Genomic DNA, 27,257 nt, shown 5'->3' on the forward strand with positions numbered 1-27,257 from the left:
AACTTGTTTTCTGTAACTGGAAAAGAATTTGTCTAAAGCTATGCTACTGCTCTACATATAGTTTGATCTAGTTCTTTAACTTATCAACAGCATAAGACAAATGGCTGTATTCAGTAAAGAGTTTACACTACAAGCCTTTACAGCTTATTTTACCTATCACACCGTCTTTTGTTTTTTTCCTGTCTTGCCCTCACCAGTTCTTCTCTTACATTATGTTCATTCAGGTACCTGAGTCTATCAATATGTTTCTCCCCTCATGCAACCCCAAAGTGATTTTTGGCTTTTTTTCACACTATCTTCTTTATTTAATATACACATTCTTGTATCGTTTTCAGTGCTATTATCATCATTATTCAATCCATTATTCAATCCATCATCACTGCAATGACACGATCTTAATGTGCACCTTCCTGATTTGTGTGTCTGTCTCTTCCTGTAATTCTTGTTGGCAAATTAAGTTGTTGCTCACTATTTTTGCTTCTGTAAAGCCTTGCAAAATGATTATATTTTTTGCACTGTATACACGCTATACTTAGGTTTAGATAATGTTCCATAACTTGAATACTATTCACCAACATCTGTGCTAAGGTTTGCATGTGTTCCTGTTATATGTAGCATTTACACACATTATACACATTTATACACATTTGTTCTGTGTTTGTTTCTCTTCTTCACTTTGTTTCTCTTATCTAAATGCCATAGGGGCCAAACTATTTATCTAGATAAACAGGTGTTTTGGTACACAATATACTGTACAGTTAGTAGAAAACTCTGGTTTAAAACGCACGTTCACCTCCAAAAAAAACATAAAACACATGAACCATCAGGATAGAAAAGTATTTACTGATGTATCTGGTACCTCGGCTTACACCTTCAAAGAACGAATTGTTACATCAAGCAGCTTTCTTTATATACCTCATACTTGATACATTCAATTAATCATCCTTCAATGACCAATCTATATTTAAAGTGCCCTTTATAAATTACACATTGCCCATGTTCAGCTATGCATAATACATTTTATACAAAGTTACAAAGTTACCAAGATGAATCCCACCTGCCTTCTAACATAAAAAGTGAAACACCAACAACGTCATTCCATTCCCATTAATAAAATGTGAGCATTCTCAACCATACAAATAACAATGTCAGTTTACTTATTATAAACATTAGTATCTAATTCCATATTTAAACCTTTAGGATATAGTGTCCTGAAATTTATTATACATTTGGACTCCAATATTAACAACTTGTTAATAGCCACCTCCCTGTTATTGGATTTAGGTTTAGGCAACACACTTAATAAAGAAAGTTTCTAATGAACCACTATGTGCCTGAATAAAATGTGTGGCTACTGGATTTTCCATCCTATTCCTCCTTATGTCACTCAAATGTTCTATGATTCTTTTCTTGACAGCTCTTTTAGTCTGTCTGATGTACCATTGTATCTGCGAGCACCCACAACCTACAATATAGACAATTCCACTAGATTAACAAGTGTATGCTTCACTTGCTCTGTAAACCTTGCCATTGATGTTGACCCCATCTAAGTTTTTTTTCTCACAAACTATACAGTTTCTACATGGAAAACTTCCCTTAGTACTGAACATACTGATATTAGCACAGTTGATTGGCTAGTAGGTGCATACAGTGATAACGTTTCAATATATTGTTTCATCCAACAGTCTGACACTCACTTTATTACTAAAATTAGCATTGAACGTGAACATATTAAGTGGCAATAAGATTCCAGCTCCTGCTAAATGTTTTGCAAGTGCTGCTTGTTTTTGTAAATGATCAGTGGGCTAAGTGTTTGCTTTAGTGCTATGAGGGTAACTGTGTGTGTTAATTACCAAATTACAGACTGATGACACTGAAAACAGTCTTCACTCTCTTCATGCTATTCGGCCATTTGATTTTATTTTAACTACTCATGCATTTTATAGTTAACAATTCTGCAACATAATGACAAGAAAACCAGTAGTAAAAAAGTTAGACATCAAAACATTTTATTTTACATTTGTTGAGCTGGATAGTTCTACTTGATACATGTCCATTTTCAGCGGAGGCCCGGGGAGAAAAGCTCCAAACTTACAAACGGATAAAGACAAGCAAGTTACAGTATATGCACAAGCATATTATATTAACATACAAGTTACAGTCTCACATTTCAAGCCTATGAATAATACAGTTTATATTCAGAAATATATACAAATATGTTACAGTTTCTCTCATCAAACCTCTAGGCACAGCTTATATACAGAGTATAGGCAAAGATGTTACAGTTTCTATTTGCAACCTTTTAGTGTAAGAGGTTAGTCACTGTGAATAAAAAATTTGCAGGGATATGGAAGTAGATGACGCTTTAGTCAGGGTTAGAGCAAGGACATAACCAGTGAGTTTTAAAATACTGGGTTAGATTTTGTTTTTTAACTGACTAAGGGAGGGGTTCAGAGTAATGACAGATGGAAGCGAATTCCAGGTTTTGCCTACTGAATTTGCAAACAAAGATTCTCCAGACAGGTTGTTAGCTTTAACAGACTGAACCAAAAGTTTTGTAGTGGAACGAAGTGGCCTAGCGTTTTTGTAGGGATGGATAATGTTTTTAAGGGAGGGCATTTTTTTGGATGGTTAATAACCTTGAATGCTACAGTAAGTTAATTATATTGAATTAGCCTGGGGAGTTCTAGCCATCCTAAGAGGTTTAGGTTTTGACAATAGTATGGCCTGTAGGGAGCTCCTGTGGAAAACCTGGCAAGTTGATTGCAGCAGCTAGAGAGTTTGCTGAGATCAATTATGTTCAAGTTAGTGAGTATTGGCGAGGCATAGAGTAGAGTTGAAAGCAGATTGGTAAGGGCAATGGCAGTCCTAGCTAGAGGGGTGAGAAAAGGTTTGTTTTTGTATAGGGAGCCAAGTTTTTTATTAATGGTTTTAATAGTTTGGTTTACATGCATATCATATTTGAGGTCATTGTCTATTATAACACCCAGGAGTTTGGCATACATATCTAGTGAGATCGTGGTCCCATTGTTAGATGTTATAGTAAACAAAGGTTGAGAGAATTTGCGAGTAGGGAAGAACAGCAATAGCTTTGTTTTATTGGGTTTTAATATCTGCTGTTGATTAGAGATCCAGTTTTCCACTGTATTAAAGATTTTCTGGGTTAAACTAAGGAGATCTCAGCTAGAGGCTGAACAAATCAGGGTGGAGTCATTGGCATATTGTATACAGGTTGCTTCTGGGATTACAGTGTGGAGGTCACTGATAAAGAGGGAGAAAATAAGGGCACCTAATATGGAGCCTCGAGGGACACCAAGGGTGATGGTGAGAAGGGTGGAGAGTTTGTCCTGCCAAAGGACAGCCTCCTGTTTTCCACTAAGATAAGATTGAAACCAATGTATGGCATGGTTGTTTAGTGATATTTTCTTTAGGGTACGTAAGAGTAGCTGGTGGTTAACCATGTTGAAGGCCTTGGAAAGATCAAGAAACAGGGCAGAAGATAGTTTGTTGTTACCGTTGGAATTTATGACATTAGAAAAGGTGAGGAGGGATGAGCTGGTACTGTGCTGTGGTCTAAATTCATGCTGGGAGTTGGCCAAAAGATTATGTTGAACAAGGTAGTGTAAGAGCTGTTTATGGATACACTTTTCCATAATTTTAGCAAGAGGGGAAAGGATAGCTATTGGTCTATAGTTTGACAGTTCAATGGAGCTGCCTCCTTTGTGGAGTGATATGACATGACATTTTCCAGACAGAGGCTACAGTTATGGTTTTATCAAAATAGAGACAGGGTATGCTATAACATCAGCAGCTTTTTGCAGGTATCTGCAGGGAGGAGGTCAGCTGAAAGGGTGGTTGGTTTGAGTTTTTTAATTAGGGCTCTAATGAGTGAAGTCAGAACTTTTTGGAAGCTAAAGGAAAGAATGCCACTGGGTTTAGAGGTTTCAGCATTAGGACAAGTGGGTTTAAGTTTGCTAGCAAGGGCCTGGATGGTTTCTGTAAAGAAACTGCTGAAGGTGTTGGCAATGGACTCTGGCGAACATGATTCATTCAGTGGTGATTTTTAACAAGAAGTGACCACACGTTAGATAATCTGGACAGTCACACGACCAGGTATCATACAACTTGGGTTCCACCACACAACAATCTCTACTTCTCTCAGCTTCCATTTTAATTCCTTTCTCATCATCCTCCTTTTTTGACCCATGACTCAAATTTTGACATGCCAAATACCCTGGCAAAGTCTTAAAGCTTATGCATGGTCATGTATAGATCAGTGGTTTATTCCTTTCCACTGTTGCAAGATTTTATGCTCTGTGTATTTAATTCTTTACTAACACAACTGGATCCAGAATTCTAAGCTATGTTTTTCACCTAACTAGTACATCAGTAACAGAATCATCTTTTTGTTTGGTTCTCTTAAATGTAGAGTAATGATTTGGCTTGATAACATGTCAGCATTTGCCATATGATCCTACGATTCCTTTCAATTTATATTTGCCTTCCCTCCAAGTGCAATAGTACAGTAAAGAAGAGGGGCATAGCTTGGTCTAGGAAGAAATGGCAGCTTAGTTCAGTCGCTCTCTCCCCAGCAGCACCGTGAATCAGCAAAGTAATTGCAGTTGCAACAGAAATGTGCAGCAGTAGCTGAAGAAGTGCAAGGATCATCACAGTTGATGGAAAATGAGTTATAAATAACGAAGCTAATTTAAAAAAAAATCTAATACTACTTTCTGAACACCTTTCTGTAATCATTCATGACATGGAGGCCTATAGTTCAGTCAAACTACATGCTCAGTATACTCTTCAAAGCATACAGAACCAGATCATTGTTGCTGTGAAGGGAATAATCAAAGGAGGAAATAAATGAAGAATCAGCTAAAGAACAGGAGCCAGAGAAGAAATGCACATTACAAACAAAAGTGCATGATTTGGAAAAAAGAAGTTGGAGGCTCAATATGTGAACAGTTGGCATACAGAAACATGGTATTCACAAGAGTAAGTATAAGAGTTCCAAGTAGGTACGTACATTGCTAAGAGGTATCTGGTAACGGTAGTTTATTTTCTCCATAGTGATGACTATCGCTTAATCATAAATGTAAAGGACGTTAAGAAATATTATACCATTAGCTGGCTCTATGGTAGAGAAGGACGGAAATGTGACTGTGACTCAGGCACCTTGGTTTCTAGGAAACTGATGAGCTGGTTGGGGATTAGGCAGAGCAGCATTTTTTACCAGTTCCAGATCATTTACTCTCAGGAAAGAGGCAAGTTTACAGCCATGGAGTAGCAGTAGTTCATACAACTGACATTACAACAAAAGAGGTTAAGTGTAGATGTAATGCAAATTGGGAACTGGATGGAGTAGTGAGTAGAACATTCAAAAAGGGCCTCAGCACCTGTAAAGATGGCACTTATACCATGCTGACATGGACTCCTATTGGAATATTTCTCCAATGGCTTATAATAGAGATTCCCCACTTGAGGGGCCTAGGTCCAAAGGGTTAAGCCAGGCACGTATCATGACAGGTTATTGGGATGAGCAAGAAGGCAATTTGGGACACAACTGATGGCAGATTGGTGTCTTGGGAGTCAAAGAAAATTAAGCCATTTGTGTTTTCACAGGCACTGACTGAGGAAATTAAAAGGAATTCACACTATTATCTTTAGCAGCCTTGAATGAAATATATAAGTTTGTATAAAATGTCTACTACTCTAGTTGGATACAAACGCTGGAGGAAACAGAGCACTCTCAACGAGGTAGCTGATGTTAACAAACTTTGTTTGTTTCTGTCCGGCCTTCTATATTGGGAAGACGGACAGAAAACTGAATGAAAGGATTTATGAACACCTATACAGTATCAGGTGTAATAAACTAACTAATGCCCTGGCTAGACACATTAATGACCACCCAGGACACGAGTTCAAATTTAGGGCCATAGACCAGCAGATTAGTGATGGAAGGGGTGGCCATGATTCTCTCAAACTTGAAAGGAAAGAGCTTATCTGGCAACTTAGGGTGAATGCCAATCAGAGACCAGGCATTAACGAAATGTGTTCCATCCAATGTATATTGAGGCTAAAGAACTTAGAAAGACAGTAATAGACATAGTGATCATTATGGTCAGGAACTTAGAATTACACTACCTCCCTTTCCGTCCCACTATTTAGCCCTTGGCCTGTAGTATCACTACAACGGCCATTAAAAATGTGTCTATACTGTTCACTCTTACCATTACGTAGGACTGTCTCTCATTCAGTACTCCTTATTTGCGTTTGTATTTGCGCTTGTTACAAACACTTACTAATTCTTAATCCCTGTATACCCTGTCTTGTACTCTTCTTACCTCTTTATTTAATTGGAACTATAGGAACTTAACAACAAACTATGTTCCACATTAATCTGTTAATTTTTCCTACCACTATTTTTCTAACACTGGTTTCCTACACTTACATTTCCAAACACCGGCTGTCAATTTGTGTTCGTCTCAGTTTTATTACGCACAACTCTACTATATAGTGGGGCTGTTCATCCTAACATCACTTGTCATCCTTAGTGGGCACGTACACAGAGGTGGAAGGAACAAGAAAGCTTATGGTTTTTATGTTAACAAAACGCTAATTAAGTTCCTTCTTGCTCACGAGTTATTAAAAGGGATGAGTTAATAATTTAGTTAGGAATAACTAGTTTAAGACTTACATTTAACTTTGGTACAATTTTTGTACATTTGCACATTTACTCTATGCATATCCTTCAGACATATATATTTTTTTAAAAAAACTCAGTCCGATTGTAGTACTTGAGAACTAAGAATTTTATGTTAGAGGCATGTCCTCTTCTGGTACAAATAGGTATGACAATTGTCACTTGAATACAAGTAACATCATGGACTTAATGGACGTCCTTATACCTTACTTTTAACTTGTTTTAAAAACTTTTTAACGTTTTTATAGTTTTTATTGTTGGTGTCTTGTGGTTTGGGCGCGACACCTGTGGGGGTTCTGGTCCAGCCTTCACTTTGGCGGACTGACCGGACGTTTTGTTAGTAGCTCACTTGAGTCTCACAGGTGCATTTTATTGAACGATTACAGTTAATTGATTGTAAATGTGGTAATTGTTGGGTGCTTAAATACAAAAGTCACTGTGTGTTCCACTGTTTTTTGCTCTGAAGAAGCTTAATATAAATTTGCCGAAAAGTGTATGTTATTAACCGCACTTCAGCCTTCATTTAATAAAAGTTTGTTAACATCAGCTACCTCGTTGAGAGTGCTCTGTTTCCTCCAGCGTTTGTATCCAGTTTCTACTACTCTAGTTGACTAACTTGCACTTAAACTCTTTAATGTACACAGTCAACATTTAATGTTATTAACTGCTGCTATACCCCATTTTAATACATGACAATTAACATATATACAGTCTTTGTAACCCCCCCCACTGTGGTGGTGCTGCAGTAGCGTTGTCACCTCACAGTAAGACGCTGTCCAGTTCGATTCTCAGCTAGAGCATCTTCTGCGTGGAGACATGCGTGCATGGGTGTACCTTCATTGAAGGTTGTGCATCAGGGCTGGTAACTCAGCACGTAAAAATTAACTATCAATCATTAGCGGACCGGAGTTCCGCTGTGGCAACCCCTAACCGGGAAAAGCCGAAAGACACAACAACAACAGTCTTTGTAACTCCCAAAGGTAAAAGGTGTAAATAAACTATAAAAAGAAACATTTGCAGAGATAAAAAGTTGGTTTAGGCAGTCTAAAGCCAGGGCAAAGATTTACAACAATGTAGACCCATAATTAAATCCATCCATCCACCTGCAACCCCTTTAACCCAATTTTGTATATAGGGTAGGGGTGTAACATCATTAGTATAAAATAAACAAAAGAAAGCAATTAAATGATATGGTTGAAATTAACATCAAATTAATGATCAGTCAACCACCAGTGCTAACCAACTTATCCAAATACAATCTACTATAAGAATAAAACAAATTGTAAGGATTGAAAACAAAAGTAAGGGAAGTAAGCAATCACTTAAACAAATACGATAATATAAAGACTAAAATTTCTGGTTAAAATAGTATTTTATACTTTGGAATAGCAACAACAAGGCAAAGAAACATAAAAAGAATATAAAACAATCCTTTGGCAGGTAGCACAGTCAAAATGAATCTAATGAACCTTAATTAAATAAAACTCTTAACTGGAGAGAAAGGATTAGCACATGTATCTTGTGAGCCCTAGCATTACTTTGGGCTCAAGATAAGGAAGCAATAATGCCCCTCACACACACACACACACACACACACACACACTGGGAGTTATTAGGACATTAGCATCTGTCCAGGAGTGTTGTGAGGCCAAATGCCAGAGACTGTGGGCCTTACCACCACAGTAAAACTTTCATTTTAAAAATGTTGTATACAAATCAAGAAAGTAATGTACCAAATATTTTTATTTCCTGATACTGCATTCACTGGAGGGAATTATTGCATTTAATTTAGAGAATGGATTATCTACCTGTGGTGGTGGTGCTGCGGTAGCGTTGTCGCCTCACAGTAAGACGCTGTCCGGTTCGATTCTCAGCTAGAGCGTCTTCTGCGTGGAGACATGCGTGAATGGCCGTACCTTCATTGAAGGTTGTGCATCAGGGCTGGTAACTCGGCACGTAAAAATCAACTACCAATCATTAGTGGACCGGAGTTCCACTGTGGTGACCCCTAACTGGGAAAAGCCGAAAGACACAACAAGAGAATGGATTATCTGCAGGGGCAGATTAAGTATGCCTTGGGTGTGGGCAGTATATAAGTCGTGGGTTCCATATGCCTTTGACTGGGTATATATAAATGGGCACATTCTTTTGGCTTTACCTTCCTGATTGTTTACTTAATAATGCAACATCTATTTGTGTGTGTTAAATTCTAGTAAACGTTTATGTTTTTCCAGCAAGATATGACATAAAATGTAACCAAATTAACAGTTTTAGAACATTTCTATTAGACACGGCAAATGGAACTGCTGTTATAATCCAACAAACTGTCTCTCTCTACCCATCAAATGTAAACACTTGACTGCTTATATTATACTTCAAATATACAACTACAAAAGGGCAGAGAAAGAGTAAAGTATTCCACCTAGCATTACACAAATGCACACTAATCCCGTGAAACCAGACTCGTTACTATTTAATCTGATCATGACAATAGGGTCAGTCATTCCCATGTGCTGCAGCCTCCATACCCACACCAAACATTATAGCCTACTGTTGAATGTCCACCTCATATGTCTGATTGTGATAAAAACAAACAGTAATTACAGACACAATGTACTTCTAGTTTGTTTCACATAAAAGCACACAGTAGCTTAAGCACTCTTGACTTATTTCACACAATTGCACACAAGACTTGCAATGCCACACTGTTTAAACTGAGCAAATGGCAAGAGGATAAGCTACTTTCCACAAACAGCCCCCACTACAATGCACAAATGACAGCCACTTTGCTGTGTACTCCATCTGACTGTCTTCTCTGCTTCTTATTGCAGGAATCGGGGGAAAATGCCAAACAGTAGTAAGGGAAAAATACCCAAAATTAGCAAAAGATTTTATATTTTTCCTCATACAAATGCACAGCAGCCATGAATTTTGGCATATTTTACATGAATGCATGCTAGTTCTGTAAAGCCAGACTGCATAAGTTAAGCATATAATAAGTTAAGTTACATTTATCCAGTATAACTCTAATTCAAGTACAAAGTTAATACAACAGGTTTTGCATCAACATGCATTTTCCTCATCAATAACAAGTATGAAACTCTGGAATTACTAACACACTGTATTTCTCTGAGAAAGTCACAGATCGGGCAGTAAGGCTAACCGTTAACTGGAGAAACATCTATAAAAATTCCAAGGATGTTCCTTGTATCAATGCTGCAAGGTGTATGTGATTGCAGTGTATACACAGAGCTGGTGATGTCCAATGTGAAAACATTAAATCTCCTACGCACAAGTTCTGAAGCTTCTAAGTACAAAAAGGCAGATAAGGAAATGTTAAGTATGCAAGCTTGTAAAAAAATTGGGTACAGCTATTTAATGTGTGGGTGAGCAGTAGTAATTATTTTGCTAATACATTGAAAGCTAAGTTGTAGCACTAACAAAATATTCTGTGCTATTATGTATAAGCAGATTTTTTTGTGTTTAAACTAAACTGCACACAGCTATACCTGCTCACACATATGGAGTATGCATCTGTAACCCCACCTCCATTTTTATACAAAGACTCATTGTGTGGTTCTGCACTTATGTAACCATATTCAAATTCGTATAAATACTCACAGTGGTATTTAATTGCTTTAGTTCTTTTGTAAATAGTAGAAACTTCTATGTCAGCAATTGCTGCATTAGATACACAAACTATATAAATCAAGTTAGCAGTGCTGAGTGCAAAAACTTAAAAAAAAAAATTCATTTTCAAGTAGACAGCCAGGTCAGCATACCACATTAGCCCCAGGCAGCTGCTAGAATCATCCCTATTACAAACAGCCACTGGTCATCTATTAAATAGTTTTTTTTTTCTTTTCAGACTTGCTACAGTATATGTAATTATTGTTGGAGAAGGATTTTACATCCAAAAAAAGTTTTGCAAGTATTTAATGTCTCCAAACACAGAAACACACACACACATGCTCAGAAAGACAACCTCTGTTCCAATGTTTGTCATTACAGACTAAGTGAAGAATAAATGTACTTAGTAGAGCTAGCTCCTGGATAAGTTGCAGGCCTCCAAAGTCTAGTGCTAAAAACTAGCACATTGAAACAACATGCTCCTTGCACATGGGTAAATGTCAACATAAAATTTAGAAATACTTAAACACAAAAATTATGCATTAAACAGAAATATTACTTTGTGCACAAATGTAAAGCAAATGAATTTAGCAGAAACTCAAGAGTTATCACAATTTACCTCACTGGTTACTCAACATCCTGAAAACAAGGGGCTGAACCATAAACAGAAAAGCTAAGGTGCAAAACTTAATAGGAGTTACTTAATACCATGAAGCAAACTGAAAAAAAAAGTAATTCACAAGCATCACATCTGTTCATGAAGAGATCTTTAGTTGCTTCATGCATAATTCCTTTGAAAAATGCATAAAAAAGCCAGTAAAATATGTGAGGGCTACTCTGAAATATGAAAGCAAACTTGACGAATGGCTAGTCTTCTGATCACTGATTTTTGTCAACATATCTGACTGCTCCATGTTAAATTTCACTACCTTTTTTAATTTTAAAGGAATTATGCCTCCCTACACACCCTGCTCTGTCTATTAATATCGCTGAGGTTACAGCAACACAGAAATAGAGACTGAAACCTCAGTGATTGTATTTTTACAAAAATGGGGGTATGGGGGATATAAGAATTCTCACATGTGGGAGGTATGGTACTCTACAAAAATAAAGAATGTATCATCTAACTGTACACTTCATTATACTCTGCAACAATTTATTGGCCAGTGGTATGCTTATCTGTGGTAGATCAGGTGAGACAGCACACCTACATGTAATTAAGAAGAACCAAACCATGAGTAAAGTCTGTTTGACAGCTGTTCTATACGAGTAGTACTAGGGTAACCACATGTCCCACTTTGCGAGGGACAGACCCTCTTTGGGCAGTTGTGTCCTGACAAAAAATTAAAAAAATGGCAAATGTCCTGAGATTGTAAGACAAAATTATTTCCTATATTTTATCTAATAGCTGCATAAAACAGTTATTCTGTATCTAAAATACCTAAATGTTATAAGAAACAGAATAAGCAACTACAATGCTACAAGAATTAGCTTCTATTTAGGCAAAAAAGTTAAGTTCTATCCTTTGTACTGACCGTGGGTATGTGTCGGCCTGTAAAATCTGATGTTTGTACCGAAAATGTCCCACTTTGGCCACTTGAAAAGGTGGCAACCCTAAGTAGTACAGAAAGATAGTAACTGATTTCTAAACAAACAGTGAAGGAAATATGAACTAAAAACAAATCAATTAATGATGCATTGTGCAGTGGAGGCAATATTTTACATAGAGTAGAAATTTCATTTTAGAATGCATACAAATCAAGAAAGTAATGTGCTAAATATTTTACATATATATATATATATATATATATATAAATTATATAATAATCCACATCTCTGAAAACTCAAAACACTGATAATTCACAACACTGAAAACATTCTAATATGACATTGGTGAAACTTTTTCTAAAATAGTGTGCTGTACGACTTATTGGTTCAGGGCTTTATTAATTGTGAACTTTATGAATTTTTTTAAGGTTGATCATCCTAAGATGGCCAGAAGATGGCTAGAATTTTTGGTATTCATAAAGATAAACTAAATGCACCTTTTAGGCCAATTATAACTGCTGATTTTTATAAACTTGAAACCATCTCAATTTATTTAGTAGATAAGATAAGAATCCAACAGTTCAAAAATCAAATTTTTACTTAAGGGATTCATGGCACTTAGAATTGTTATGTAATTGTGATGTTAGACATGGTCGGGTTTTTTGATAACCTTGGATGTTACAGCATTAGACACTTCTATTGATCAAGAGCAAGGGATCAGGTATGCTCAAAGCTATTTATCAAAATATACTAATTTTGATAACATATATTTAAATACAACATGTATACTGACAGAAATTGTCCTAGAAAATAATATTTTTTTTATTTGAAATTAGTTATTTTAGATAAGTTAAAGGAGTAGCCACGGGTGCTAGATTTGCCCTGGTATTTGCAAATTTAATTATGGCATAGTGGGCAAAGATGTATTTGATGACAAACAGATAAGTGTTACTGTACAATCACTTTACAGAGAATATGTTCTACTGGGGAGGAGGTAACAACAAGTTTTTTTTTTTTTGTAATTCATTTTGGGTAGTGTAGGTTTGTCAATTAATTTTCTTGATTTAAAACGGTCATTAAATCAGAGCACAAGAATTTCTGAGAGTAAGTTGTTCAGAAAGGGCACCTTTGTGAACAACTACCTGCACAGATTTACTCAGTACCCCCTGGCACATGAAAAACAAAAAAAAAATAGAAGTAAGGGGTCAGTTCATTCATCTTAGCAGAATAACTAGTGATGATCATCAATATTTATCAGATACAGATAAGTTGATGGAATTATTTTTAGAAAAGGGTTATAATTGTGAACTTTTAAGTAAAATTAAAACAGAAATAACATCTAAGTGACGATATAAATTTAAACCTATTTTAAAACATAATGAAACATTTGTACAAGGTAATAAATGACAGGACAGATATGAAAACAACATTTTAAGAGGACATATCCATTATTTGTTTCCAAAGATATGGGAGAAATAAAAGATATTTGGAACAAAAACTGGAAAATCATTTTGGGAAATAATTTTGAGTACTAGGTAGGAAGCCAGTATTTACAAAAGTCACAAAAATATGAGTTCTATATTGGAAAAGTCAAGTAATTTACCAGACAGTATCATTTTTTGCACATTAATTGTAACAAATGTAAATGTTGTAAGTTCATCACCAACACATCTATTGTTTATAAAGAAATTTCACAAGGAAATTTGGGCTTGAGGGCATGTTGACTAATTCTTGCTGTATAGTTTACATAGCCCTTTATGAAACCTGTTACTGTTTTAATGTGGGTAAGACAAGTCAGAAAAATGCAATTAAAAATGTGATTTTTTAGTAAAGCTTTAACTAAAAATGCAAAAGATTGTTTAAATTTCAAGAAGTTTACAATTTTTGCCCTGGATAATGTACAAACAGTTAAAATTAGAGGCAACTGTAATGTACCATTACAATGCAAAGAAACAGAATGGCAATTTAGGTTGGCTTCTGATAAAAAAAACAAGATAAATTTGCACATTGATATTATAAACAGTATGCATATATATATATATATATATATATATATATATATATATATATATATATATATATATATATATATATATATATATATATATATGGGCTCACTTCAGAAGCTCAAAATACTGAAATCTCGAATTTCAGTATCTCGAGCCCAAGAAGTGGAATCCACAAAACGACGAAAACTAAAAATCACGATATTCAAAACCTCGAATACCGGAAGTTTTGAATTTCACGGTTTTACTACACAGACACACACACACACACACACACACACACACACACCATCCACCACACAAACATACACAATCACTCTGCTACATGAAAGCAAGAGGACAAGCACCCCTGCACCCTCCATGTGAGGGGCTGCACACCCCACACCCCGCCCTTGCTTAAATATTCTCACTCCGAGGTCGCACTACATACAAACGCACACAAAACACCACCATACAAGCTACTTTCTCTTTGTACACACACAAATCAAAACAAAAAAACACACTGACCCACACCACAGCCCCTACCCAAACCCCTTAACACACACACACTTACCTGAATACATAACCATAGCGGAACTTTAAAAGTGCGAAATTCAAAACCTCCGGTATTAGAGGCTTTGAATTTCACGTTTCTAAACTTTCGCTATTATATGGATTCGGCTTCTTGGGCTCAAAATACTGAAATTTGAGATTTCAGTATTTTGAGCTTCTGAACAGAACATATATATATATATATATATATATATATATATATATATAAATAGGTAGTTATAAGTTTAGAATATTCATGTATTATGTGCACCATTTATTGTATTTATAATTAATTTTATTTGTATATGTCTTAAAATGAATTTAACTAATGATGGTGGATCATGTGATTGAGAAGCTATAAATGTAGTATGGTAGACCTTTCATTTATTCTGAAGTTCGTTAAATTAAAGAAGGAAAGCACTTAAGAAATATCTATTTGTATCTACATTTTATTTTGCTTGGCACAATCGCTTTTGAATGTTATGTTGGTAAGACGGACAGAAAACAGAGAGAGGATTTATGAGCACACATACCATATTAGAAAAAAGTCACCTTCTAACGCATTGGCAAGGCATTGTGCTGAACACCCAACACACCACTTTCACTTTAGAGTGATTTGTCATGTTACTGTTAATCTAAACGTCGGTCCTTAACATCTAATTTTGGAAAGACAGGAGTTGATTTGGCAACTGCGTCTCAACTCTTATAACCCCCACCCCCAGGTTTGAATGAAGTTACTTCCATTGCCTGCATTCTGAAATTGAAGAGCATAATGCGCTAGACAAGTCTGTTGTCTAAGTCTTTTAAACAGCTCTATTTGTACTTGAGTAAAAGAATGCAGGTTTTCGCTTTGTTTTAAATCTTTTAAAAATATGTCTCATCTTACATCTAAGCTTGCTTCACCCTTGTTGGTGATTTGTGAAAGCATTACAGTTGAGTCAATCAACACTGGCTAAAGTTGAAATTGCAGTCTTTTATTTTATTTTATTATATTTTATTTTGAGTGCAGTGTTCTTTTAGTCCACTTGGAGCACTCTTGTAACTCATAACAATGTGTATATAAACATTTACATTTTTATATATACATCCTTCCATACTTTTTTCATTATTTTTTATCAAATATTATTAGAATCACACTCTGTTCACCTAAATGCAGTGATTCAATGTGTCTTTATTTGTGCATAAAAGCTATACAGGTTTTCACAGTTGCTGTTTTTGTATTTGACTTGTTGCTGATGTCATGTGTCCAAGCTTAATGACTTAATTACTTATGCAATACCATTGGTTAAGATTTTTTTGAAACCACCATGTGGTCGTATTAAAGTGAGCACTTGCTCTACTGTTGTAGGTCTGAAGAAGTCTTCAAAATTAAGATGAAAAGCACTTAACCGTTTATTTTTGTATCATACTGTTTAGTTGCAAAGTAATAAGTCTGTTTTTACTTGTTTTCGCTTTGGAGACTTTGTGTCCTTGAACCTTCGTTTGTTTCCTGAGTTGCAGTTTGGATTTGTTTGGATTACACATCTTTTGAATGCTTGGTTTGATATATATATATATATATATATATATTTTTTTTTTTTTTTGTTAACCAGGAAAGTCCAACTGGACACAAGTCCTTTTCAGCGGAGGCCCGGGTCGAAAAGCTCCATGTACACAGTAAAATATTACACTACAGTTAGATTACATGCAATCATATATAGTATCCATGTTGTTGTTGTCTTTCGGCTTTTCTTGGTTAGGGGTTGCCACAGCGGAACTCCGGTCCGCTAATGATTGGCAGTAGATTTTTTCGAATGCCTAGGTGCCAGCTCAACGTTCAACCTTCGACGAAGGCACGCCCATTTACACATGTCTTTTGAATGTCCACCCAACCGTGGGGAAGACATGCAGACTCCACACAGAAGGCACTCCAGCCGAGAATCGAACGGGAGAACCTCTTGCTGTGAGGCAACAATGTTACCGCTGCACCACCGCGGATATAATGTTGTTGAAAAATAATACCTTAAAAAGGAGTTTAGACATCAAATACTTCAGGGAATTTGGGATATTTACACATTATAAAATAGCTGGTAGGATGAAATATGTATAAATGACAGATTGGATAGGAAGGGTTCTGGGGAGAGAGGATAATTATAGACAGGGGAATAATGAGTTGAAAATGGAGGGGCTGATAGAGAGTAGTAGGTGGTAAGGTCTAAAGGTAGGGTAAAAGCAGGAAGGTTGCAGACATATAGAGGAAGAGGAATAATTCAAAGGGTGTAAATAATAATAGTATTGGTAGGTGTGCTATACATAAAGTCAGTTGGATATAGGAAAGGAAGATGCCATTTAGTTGGAGAAGCAGAGAGATGTAACAGGAGAAATGATACATATGGGTCTGTCATAACACAAACTCCTAAGGTTGAAGCCATATCTCTGAAAACTCATAACACCAAAAATTCATAAGAAAATCCTTCTCCACAAAAAATATACAAGGGCAAGTCCCTCTGCATCCCCATATACTCTTACTTAGATGTGTGTGTGTGTGTGTGTGTGTGTGTGTGTGTGTGTGTGTGAGAGTGTATATATATATATATATATATATATATATATATATATATATATATACACACACACACACACACACACACACACACACACACACACTAACTTCATGATTGCACAACTGCTGAGAAAAAAAAACTCAGAGCTTAACAGCAAATATGGGCATCTGGGGTTAGAACCTGATGCTGACCATCACAATTCACACATACTGTGCTAGACTTCCCTAATAACCCCAAGAAATAACACCATCGCATACATTCTATACAATTCTATACAGTTCTACACATTTCAGTGGTATGGGTTTTCAGTGAAGTGGGTTCGACCTTATAGGTTTCTGTGTTATGAGAGGAACTGCTACATATATATATATATATATATATATATATATATATATATATATGTGTGTATATGTGTGTATATGTGTATGTATATATATATATATATATATATGTAATACTAGTCAGCAAAGCTGCAGACTGACTTAAGTAGAAATAAGTCACAAAAATACAAAAAGAGGACTCAAACAATGAATTCAGAAGAAATCATCATAATACTGTATCTAAATGATATAACCAGTCATGTTAGAAAAATAAAAACATATTTCTCAGCTGAAGGTCGCATTTCAAACCCTTATGAGTTACATACAGAAATCTGCAACAAGTCAATCTAATGAGGAACAGTGCTGTGCAGAGCAGTCTTTTGGGAAAATAATCAATACAGACTGAAAAGATTACAGTAAGCTGACATTAACCAGATACAAGGAAAATGAAGCCAGATTCATATACTGCCCAATACATTTAAGTTTAAAGACATCACGTGAATAGGTCGAGGCAAAATACTAGGTCTGAATTTTTTTAATGAAGATTTACCGAGAATGGCTAGACATGAAAGCATCGTCAGCAGCTATGGCTAGAAAAAATGGATAACAGTAATGGAATTAAGAATAGTAAAGACAAACATATTACATTTCTGTATAACATCACCAGTGATAAAAAATGTTCTCATACAGATTTCAAGCTCTTACAAAGGTCTTGCAAAAAGTATTATTCACTGCTCCTTACCAGTCCAGCTGTTCTATTATCATTGAAGCATTAAAGAAGATATCAAAAAACGTCAAAATACTGCTAGCTGTAATCTGAGTGCTCTTAGTAAAAATGACTAACATGGAAAATAACATAGACTGTGCATAACAAAATAAGCAGACCACGAAATAGGCTGCTTTATTCTGTTGTGAAATATTTCTGCTACTGCATTAATACTTCCTGTTGGTAAATTACAGAAATGAGTGTTATGTGAACTGCTAATTACCAACCTTTTTCAATACTGAGGGAATCGATGGCTCTGTACGCAGCATTAGTGATGCCATGTTTGGCTCCAGCTTTCATCACCGCTCTGTATACTGGCACACAAGAATCTTTTGGTACATGTAGCTCCCAACCCATTTCACCAACAAATGAAAGCCTGATAGCACGCACCTGTTAAAAGACAGAAGAAACGAAAGTTAAAAGCGACTATGGGAAATCACCCAAGAAGTACCTGATGATATTTTAAAAACACGGTAATGATATCTGTTAATTAAGCTACAATTTCTCTATCTGATGTTCATACATTAATAAGATTACCTATAAACAAATTCCATGTTTAACTAAATTTCCCCTTCATGCAAAAAATGTTAAATGTCAGTAAGAACTTGCAAACTTAAACTCTAAATATGAATTGTGTGTGTGTGTGTGTGTACATATATCCAAGGATTAAAACTATTGGAAATAACTACATTAGGACACTACACATTAAAAACAAAACATTCAAAAATCCAGATAGTCAGCAAAACTGTGAATCAGCCAGCCGAAAGAAAACAATTGGTTTTGGAGCGGTCAATTTCTTCTCACCACCAGCCTTCAACCCCCACAACTATACATATATAAAACTGTCATACTAAACAACAATGGGGGTAAAGGATTAAATCCTTTTATCGACAGTCTCCCCATCTCACAAAACTTTGCTCCTATTCCTATGATGTTCATTTTCAAATACTGATGAATGACAGTTCTAGTGTTGTCATGCAATTCACTCTGAACATTTCTCTTATGTCTATGTACTTCTAAGAAATCTACAGACATCAATGCTCGAATATTCTATCAGTAGCTGATTTCTCAGACTAACCACCAGGATTACACAAATTAACTGATTTAAGGAATTGTGCTGATAATAAACTATATTCTGTAGTGCTGGACTGATGCTATCAGTTATTACTTCCACAGTATGAAGAACCTCAATCAGACAATGCTCCAAGATCACCACTACAAATAATCACCTATGCTTACTGGTCTTACCTGTGTTCGCAAGCAAGTACAGTTAATGGGCATAATATTACGGTCATGATAAAGAAAAGGATAAACAAATGGAAAATCCCATTCATACTACAAATTCTCACTATGACAGGGTGAAATACTTTCACTACGCCAAAAATCACTCACTAGTATTTTCAGTGCTGTCATTTCTAGTGAGATAAAGAAACCAGTACCTCAAAGCCATGGTACAGCACTGGTCCCTCCCAGCCACTGGGGAGGGAGTACAAGAACAATCATAACAAATTGCTACCTAAGGAAGTGGGCTTTGAATCTGTGTCAGTAAAGGTTTGCCCCTATGCACAGAGGAGCTAGTTGACATCAAGCAGCCTTATCTAACCAAGGGGAAGGTCTGTATGCAAGGGATTACTCAATGTTTAATAACAGCATACATGCCCTCTGTGCTAGATGTGTAGCAAATGGGCTACACAGGTGTGCACACAAAAACTCACCACTGTGGTTTATCAGGTCAACACCATCTGCAATTAACACAGATGCAACCATCACATTTCCAAAATGTATAGTCTCAAAGCCAGGAGGAAATCCTGTCCATGCAAATCACAAACAGGAGCATAGACTACACCCACCATAAATACATTTGAGTTAATGCTTAGAATATAGACAACACTTACTCCTCAAATGGGGTGGGGGACAAACAGTTCTGAGCATCATCCTGTGGACCTCATTCTTCTGTAACATTTAACACAAGACATTTCAGGTTACAGGATCATAACGCCTACTCCAAATCAACAAGACACATGCAGGTAATACAGTTAAATGTTATGCCCACTACAATATCCATGCAAAGACACAAACTGGATCCAGTGTTACACATCTATTCAATATCCATGTAATGACAGAAACTTGATCCAATGTTCCATAGCCAGAAAACAATCTGCAATGCTTTTCCTGAATTAAATATCAATTTATGGTTGAAGTCTGATTTCCAAAATTCTTGTTGTCCAAAGGAGCTTGGGTAGTTTACTTCAAAATCTGGAAAATACAAACACACATGTCCCTCTTTTTTGAATATGCGAATACTGATTCCAACTTGATAGTAGAGAAGTACTGAGATAGCCTTTCATGCTGAGGTGAAAAGGCTTAACCACCACAACACTCAGCAATACTGAGCTTGTTCGGCATTTCCAGTCCGATATTTTCTGCCCCCACAGCCTTACCGCACTGGAAATGTTTAACCACAGCAGTGACCTTGTCTCCCAAAATGAACCCAGTTCTGCCATCTACTTATGGAAACTGGTACTGCCTTCTCAGAGGAAGGTATACCCCCAAGATTCGGAAGTTCCTCACTGAAGGCAATATTCCTCAGTATTTTTATATTCCTTGCTGAAAATAAAATGACGTCACATTGGTAGAATAAACATAATGATGTTTACATATTTCATTAAAAAAAATACTGACTTACGACTTGTAACCTAGGCAAACATATTTATATTTATTTAAAAACATCAAAAACTGGGCATGCTCTACAGGCACAAATACGTCCTCACCCATTCCATAAGACTATCCCTGACCTCTTCCTTTCTGCTTTTCTCTCTTCTTTATGGGGCTCCACTCCTTACCAATATTCAGTCCTCTCTCAGATACAAAACTGGACTCACGTTACAATAAAAATGCTAAATTTGTAACCAATGCAAAATATTCATCTCACCATTGTGCCTCACTTCAACTATTAAACTGGCTAGACCTCCCTCACCACCTTACATATATACAAACTAACCACTGCCCACAAATTGATATTCAAGCCTTCTAACTGCCCTGCCCTCTCTTCACTACTTATACTGTACCACACAAATAGACTACTCCAATCAAAAAAACAAATGCTCCTAAAGATAAAAAAACCTAACCTCTCATCTGGTCAGATGTTCTATTCCTTTCCTATAGCTAAACTATTGAATAGCTTCCCACCATCACTCAGAACTACAATGCAGCACACACCAAACAAATCCCTGAGACAACACCTTTCCTCCCCTATGGCAGTGCACATGTGCCAAAACTGCACTTTCCAAAACCTAATTCTACCTACTGCACTGTTATGACTTTTCCTCCTCCTCCTTGCAGGCAACTACAATTCTAACATTAGCAACTATATCAGTTCTACCATTACTTCAAGTTGATGACTTATAAAGAGCAATGACTCGTCTGAAGCTGTCTTAGAATTAACCTAATTATCCTACTTAATACCCAGTGTTGTCATGTCACATATGTACAATCACATTAGCCTTTATGCTGTAATCTAATAACTGTGCAATGATTTTTACCTACTCACTCAATTCCATACTGCAAAACAGGCTTATCTATGCAATTGTATGTGTTGTGTATTGCATGAATCACCTTGTATATTGTGTAGTGTGCTGGACATTGTATTGTATACTGTATAGTTGACTGTGGAGCTATTCTCCTTGGGCCTCCACTGAAAATGGGCTCACTAAGGCCCAGTGGACCATCCCGATAAACAAATGCAAATAAATTAATAAATAAATATAAAAGTAATCAAACCATATTAACAAGTTCAAATTTACCAACATGATACATCTCATATACTTTTCTATACAATAAAATCAAATCAACATTACATAAAATTTTCAATTCCTACCTCCTCAAACTTCATTCCTCCTCCAAAACATTTTCTTCGGGTATTGTTGCCATGGTTTCCTTTTTTCTATGTAATTTACTCCTGCCCTTTTTCTAAAGTTCCCACCTTCCTGTTCTTCTATCTCTGTTACAATACTGACTACTTCAAGCATGGCTGGTTTAGACTTTTATTTCCATTTTCTAGTAATTGCATTTTTGGCAGTCATCAAAAACAAATTTAGCAAGGCCTTGGTATGGCTAGGCAATTCAGATCCTGTAGCCCATCTCAAAATTAACCATTTCCTTAGTTTCAATCATTTGCCCAGTATTCCTGACAGAGTACTCTGCCGGGAATCTTTAAAGTCAACCAACTGATGACATTCGAACAGCATGTACTCCCAGGTACCACTTTCTTCACCATTACACCTCTAACATCTGTCATCTACCCAAGTAACAATTAGTCTGCTTGGGGAATAAAAGTACCTATGCAAACAATTCCATGCAAACATCTTAAATCTTTGAGACTTTGCTTCATATTTGGGAGCTATACATAGGTCCTCTCTCATTCTTTGTGAAATGTTTATCTAATCTATCTTCCTAATATTTTCTGACCTCCTATGTTTAATTCCTACAGTTATCATGCTATATTTTGTAAGCCCTACTAACGATCCTTTCTTTTTAACAGTAACTTTTGTTCTAGATTCAACTAAACACTCAGCCAGTGCAGGTCTTTCAGTTAGGATTCTCCTATCCTTTTCTCTTTGTCTATACTCTGATATCGATCTCTGATAGGGAAAGGGCTCTCTATAGCCTGTAGTCCAAATGTATTCTTGGTCTTTTCCCTATCTATTACCTTTCCCTCACTGATTTGTTTTGTATACCTTAGTTCATTTGCTAGCTTCCCTCCAGTAAATTCCTGCCTCCTCTTGCCTATTCTCTGTACCCATAATTGCAGTCATCCCTAGTGGCAAACTCTACTTCCTCCACTCTTATGTTGGCTTACTTCACAGAATATGTTCTGCTGCTTTATGAATATAATATTCTGTATGCCAATTATTCTCCTAAAGGATCTGCACCAAAATCCCACTCTTTCCTTACTTCTTGAATTACATCCAAGTTCTTCATCATCCCTTTTTGAATTGTAGCTTTCTGCTTGTGCAATGTACAACTCCCTTAACTGAGTAGCTGTAAAATATAGCTTCAAATCATGTAATCCTTAACCTCCTTGTTCAATTGGAAGGATTACCTAATCCCACTTGACTCTTGCCCTCTTCCCTCCTAGATAAAATCCTTCACCTCTATTTCTATCCATATTTCTCCTCTGGTTGATAAAAATATACCTGGCCTATATCACTAGGTGGGTTGCAAACTGTCTCACAGATAGAACCCACAGTGGGAAAGTACCGGACTCCAAGTCAGACTGCCAACCGGTCATGTGTGGAGTCCCACAGGGATCGGTCCTGGGTCCTCTCCTGTTTGTTATCTACTTTTCAGAAGTCCAGGCCAACACAGAGGATCTCTGGCTGACCAAGTTCACAGATGACTGCAAGCTGGGAGCCATTATTAACTCCCTAAGTGGTGTAGACATCCTACCGAAAGGCCTCACTGAGATCAATGACTGCTGTCAAAACTATGGCCTTAAGCTTAATGCCAAAAAATGCATAGTCATCCCCCTTTGGGAAAATCTCAGTTCCCACTAATTACCACATCGATGAGAGCCCACTAAACACTGAAGGCATTATAAGAGATCTGTGGACACAGTTTGACAGTAGCCTCTCCTTCGACCACCACATTGCCACTGTGGTCAGAAAGTCCTTCTATATGGCATATTTCATTACCAAGGTTTTTGCATCCGGGAAGAAAGAGGTCATCATCTCTCTCTACTCTTCCCTCATTAGGTCAATCATCGAGTATAATGCCCCATTTGGCATGTACCTCACTAGACACATGCAACAGCTGGAAAGGCCAAAATAGTACCTCATGAAGAGGCTCCTAGGCCTTAAACACATCCTACATGAAACGATTAAAAAAACTCCAGCTATTCTCTGTCTCATATCATCTACTAAGAGGAGATCTCTGCTTGACTTACAAAGCCATGTCTGACCCAGCTCTGTTAGAAATGCTACATCTAAAGAAATCCCAATTTCTCTACACCACATGCTCCAGAGACCTCAACCTCATTACCACAATCAACAGAACATGCTGGAGGGACAAGTTCATTATCCAGAGACTGCCTATGCTTTGGAATAGACTTCCCATACATGTTAAGCACAGCACTTCACTGGCCCTCTTCAAGAGAAATCTTGATGAGTGCATGGGAAATATAAAGTTCACCCCGGGGTTCACTCCAGTGGTTCTACTTGATAGAGGCACTGGGAACTATTGTTGGGCGGCATGATACCAGGGCACGTCTATGGGCTAGGCTTGTAAAGGCTCCCAGGCCATTAGCAAATTACACACCTATGAACCTATATAACACTAAAGGGACTAAAAACATTTTTACTGCTTGTACCTTGCTATTTCCAAAGGTAAGAACTTCCAACTTCCCAGTATTGTATTACCTTTTGTTTAGTATCTTTCCACATATCCTTGGCTGCCACAACAGAATCCGTTTTTTTTTTCATCCCATGTTCTTAAGTACCTTAATTTATCATGTCCCCATAAAGATGGGTATTGCTGAACCAATTTGTGTCTGGGTACATAGTTTACAACTATTGCCTTTATTTTGTCTTCATTACTTTTAATTCCTGAAAAAAAGCTAGAACTGAATCAGAATTTTCCACAACACTGAGATACCCTTTTCTGGTTTTATCAGGTACAATATAATATCACTGGGAAATAAATCCAACTTTTCTTTACAATACCAACTATATCCCTGAATTTATGAGTCCCTTATTTTTTTCGCTAGTTGTACTAAATATAACAAAGAACAAAGAAGAAAGATTACCCTGGCTGGTTCATCTGTTCAGGCAAACCTTATCAGAGAAGAACCCTCCCACTTTGATTTTTTGTCTCAGAGCCTTCATACATCCTAATTAACCTTATTACTATATCAGGAAATGCAAATTCTTCCATTGCACAATTCATACAATCCCAACTTACTCTATTGAATGGTTTCTCTGAATCAAGACTCACCGATAATGGAGTTATTTTCAAACATTCTGCCTCCCTTTGGATCATCATTGTCCTATTAATGACATCAAATGTTTGCTTCCCCTCCACAAAAACCAGACTGATCCATATCCAACAATTTTGGCAACACCTTTACCATTCTTTTAGTCATCACAAACTCATTATAATTGTGGTTTAAAACTGGAATGGGCTTATAAGAAGCTGGGTCTGACTGGGAATTACTGTTGTTGGGTATTAAAACCACCACAGTTTTTTCCAGGATGTTTGTGCTTTCCCTCCTTTTAAAATATTGTTAAACAAAACCTTCCAGATCTGTATCAATTTCTTCCCTCCTAACTTCCAAGCTACCACAGTAATAGTACCTCTTCCTGATGACTTTCTTGCAGATGTTATACATCACCATTTTATCTGATCTCCTATCTTAACTGCTAATTTTTGAGCTTCATCTACCTCTAACCTTGGCATATTTAAATCATCCATAAATATTCCATTTGTGCTTTTTCTTGATTTCTCCACTTCTCTGCTTCATACAAATTTTTATAAAGTTTCCGAAATGTACCCAGTACTTCTGCAGTATCTCTGGTTATTTTTTTCTTTTTATATGCTTCCTAAGTTTGGCAACAACCCTTTCTACTTTCTGTTACCTTAGTCATTGTGTCAGATGTTTTTGAAAAGTTTTCTCAACAGCAATCTTTCTAAACTCATGCATATTATCCAGGTATTCTGTTATTTTCTCCTTTGCATTCTGCAAGTGTGCCTCCTCTTATTCTATGAGATTCCACTTATTCTGTAATAATTAAACCTTTCTCATCCCTCTAAATAATGCTCATTTCTTAACCATCTCGCTTTTTCTTTTATTTCTAACTTATCTTTAAAATCCTCTTTCATTTTATCCCACTCACTAGCTATAAATTCTGGAGTACTTTCTATCTTTGTTAATCTGCATTTCTAATTATTGGATGATAATCTGAAATAGTGTATTTGATGTGTGTCAAAGTTCTCAAATACATATATTCCACTGAAAATATAATTTCCGTCTATTCTAGTCTAGTTATTGTAATTTGGGGAATAACAGGTATGTTTTCTCAGAGCTCCTAGTACTGAATTTATGTCTTCCATAAATATTTTCAAACATTTCTTCAGAAATCTACCCTTTTTCTAACATTTCCCTTACAGTCCCACTTGATACATCCTTAGTGTTGCAAATCAAATTCTAGTCCCCATCTATAAGAAATATTCCCTGCTGAAAGCAGATTAATCCCCAAATTTTTTTAAGCTCCGTTAATAGCAGTTTTAGGTGGAATACAAATACATGCCAGCATAATCCTCATCTCTTGCCAATAGCCCCTTATTACCATAAATTTGCCATTATGTTCTTCCCCCTTCTATCACTATTGGAACTCTTCTAGCAATTAATAGAAGTACTCTTCTTTTCCATTGTCCCAGATATTCTGCTGAACATCCATTCTGAAATCCTTCATTTAACAAATTCACATGCTCAGTTCTTGCCAAATACGTTTCCTGTAGCATTGCTATTTTCACTCAGTATTTTTTAATATAATTAAATATTTACTTTTTGTTTATATCTTTGAGACCTTCCACATTCCAAGACAATATGGAAAGTGCAGCCATTATGATGTCATCCTTATTTGCACCTATTGTATATGGCAGCTTTTTAAAATGTCTATTTCCAGCCTCTCTTACATGCATCCACTGATGTTTGGCAAGTTAATAATTTATACAGGGTTTTATCATTAATATTCAAAACTATGTTACCTTTTGTAAGACTTTTTGTTTTAATGAAAACCCTCAAAAAACACACACATCACACCCATAATCTGTTAATTTAATAAAAACACACAACACTATGTACATCTTTAGATAATAATGTTTAACACTCCTAATAGGAGCTATTGTCTGAAATAGCTGAAAACACAGGCCTTAAACTAAAACGTGAGGTTATCCATGGTAAGACATGCTTTTGCTTGTGCTTCTACCTACACTAATTGGTGTCTGTTCTTTTTTAACTTTATTCTACTCCCAGATGTGAAAATTAACATGCATGCTTTCATCAAACATTTAGTTTTGGCCTTAAAAAAGTGTTCAGGCTTTTTACTGCCCTATTCTCAGCTTTTTTCCATGGGAATGTAAACCTTCAGCTGCAGGTTTGTAAAGACAAGCTGAAACAATTATTGCTAAAGGGAACTTTTCATTATATTT

At 36.3% G+C, this 27,257-nt stretch overlaps 1 protein-coding gene across 1 annotated transcript in view; it reads right to left on the reverse strand.

Moving 5' to 3' along the window:
- The window catches only part of SARDH (sarcosine dehydrogenase), a 2,624,838-nt gene that overhangs the window by 509,476 nt on the left and 2,088,105 nt on the right, over positions 1-27,257 (reverse strand). The window contains exon 23 of the mRNA XM_044058055.1: positions 18,278-18,440. Coding sequence (XP_043913990.1) covers positions 18,278-18,440 — 163 coding nt within the window. The remainder of the gene's footprint in view (positions 1-18,277; positions 18,441-27,257) is intronic.

The sequence above is a fragment of the Protopterus annectens genome, chromosome 16.part0 (assembly GCF_019279795.1).
Source record: "Protopterus annectens isolate FY-2018-M chromosome 16.part0, PAN1.0, whole genome shotgun sequence".
NCBI classification, from domain to species: domain Eukaryota; kingdom Metazoa; phylum Chordata; order Ceratodontiformes; family Protopteridae; genus Protopterus; species Protopterus annectens.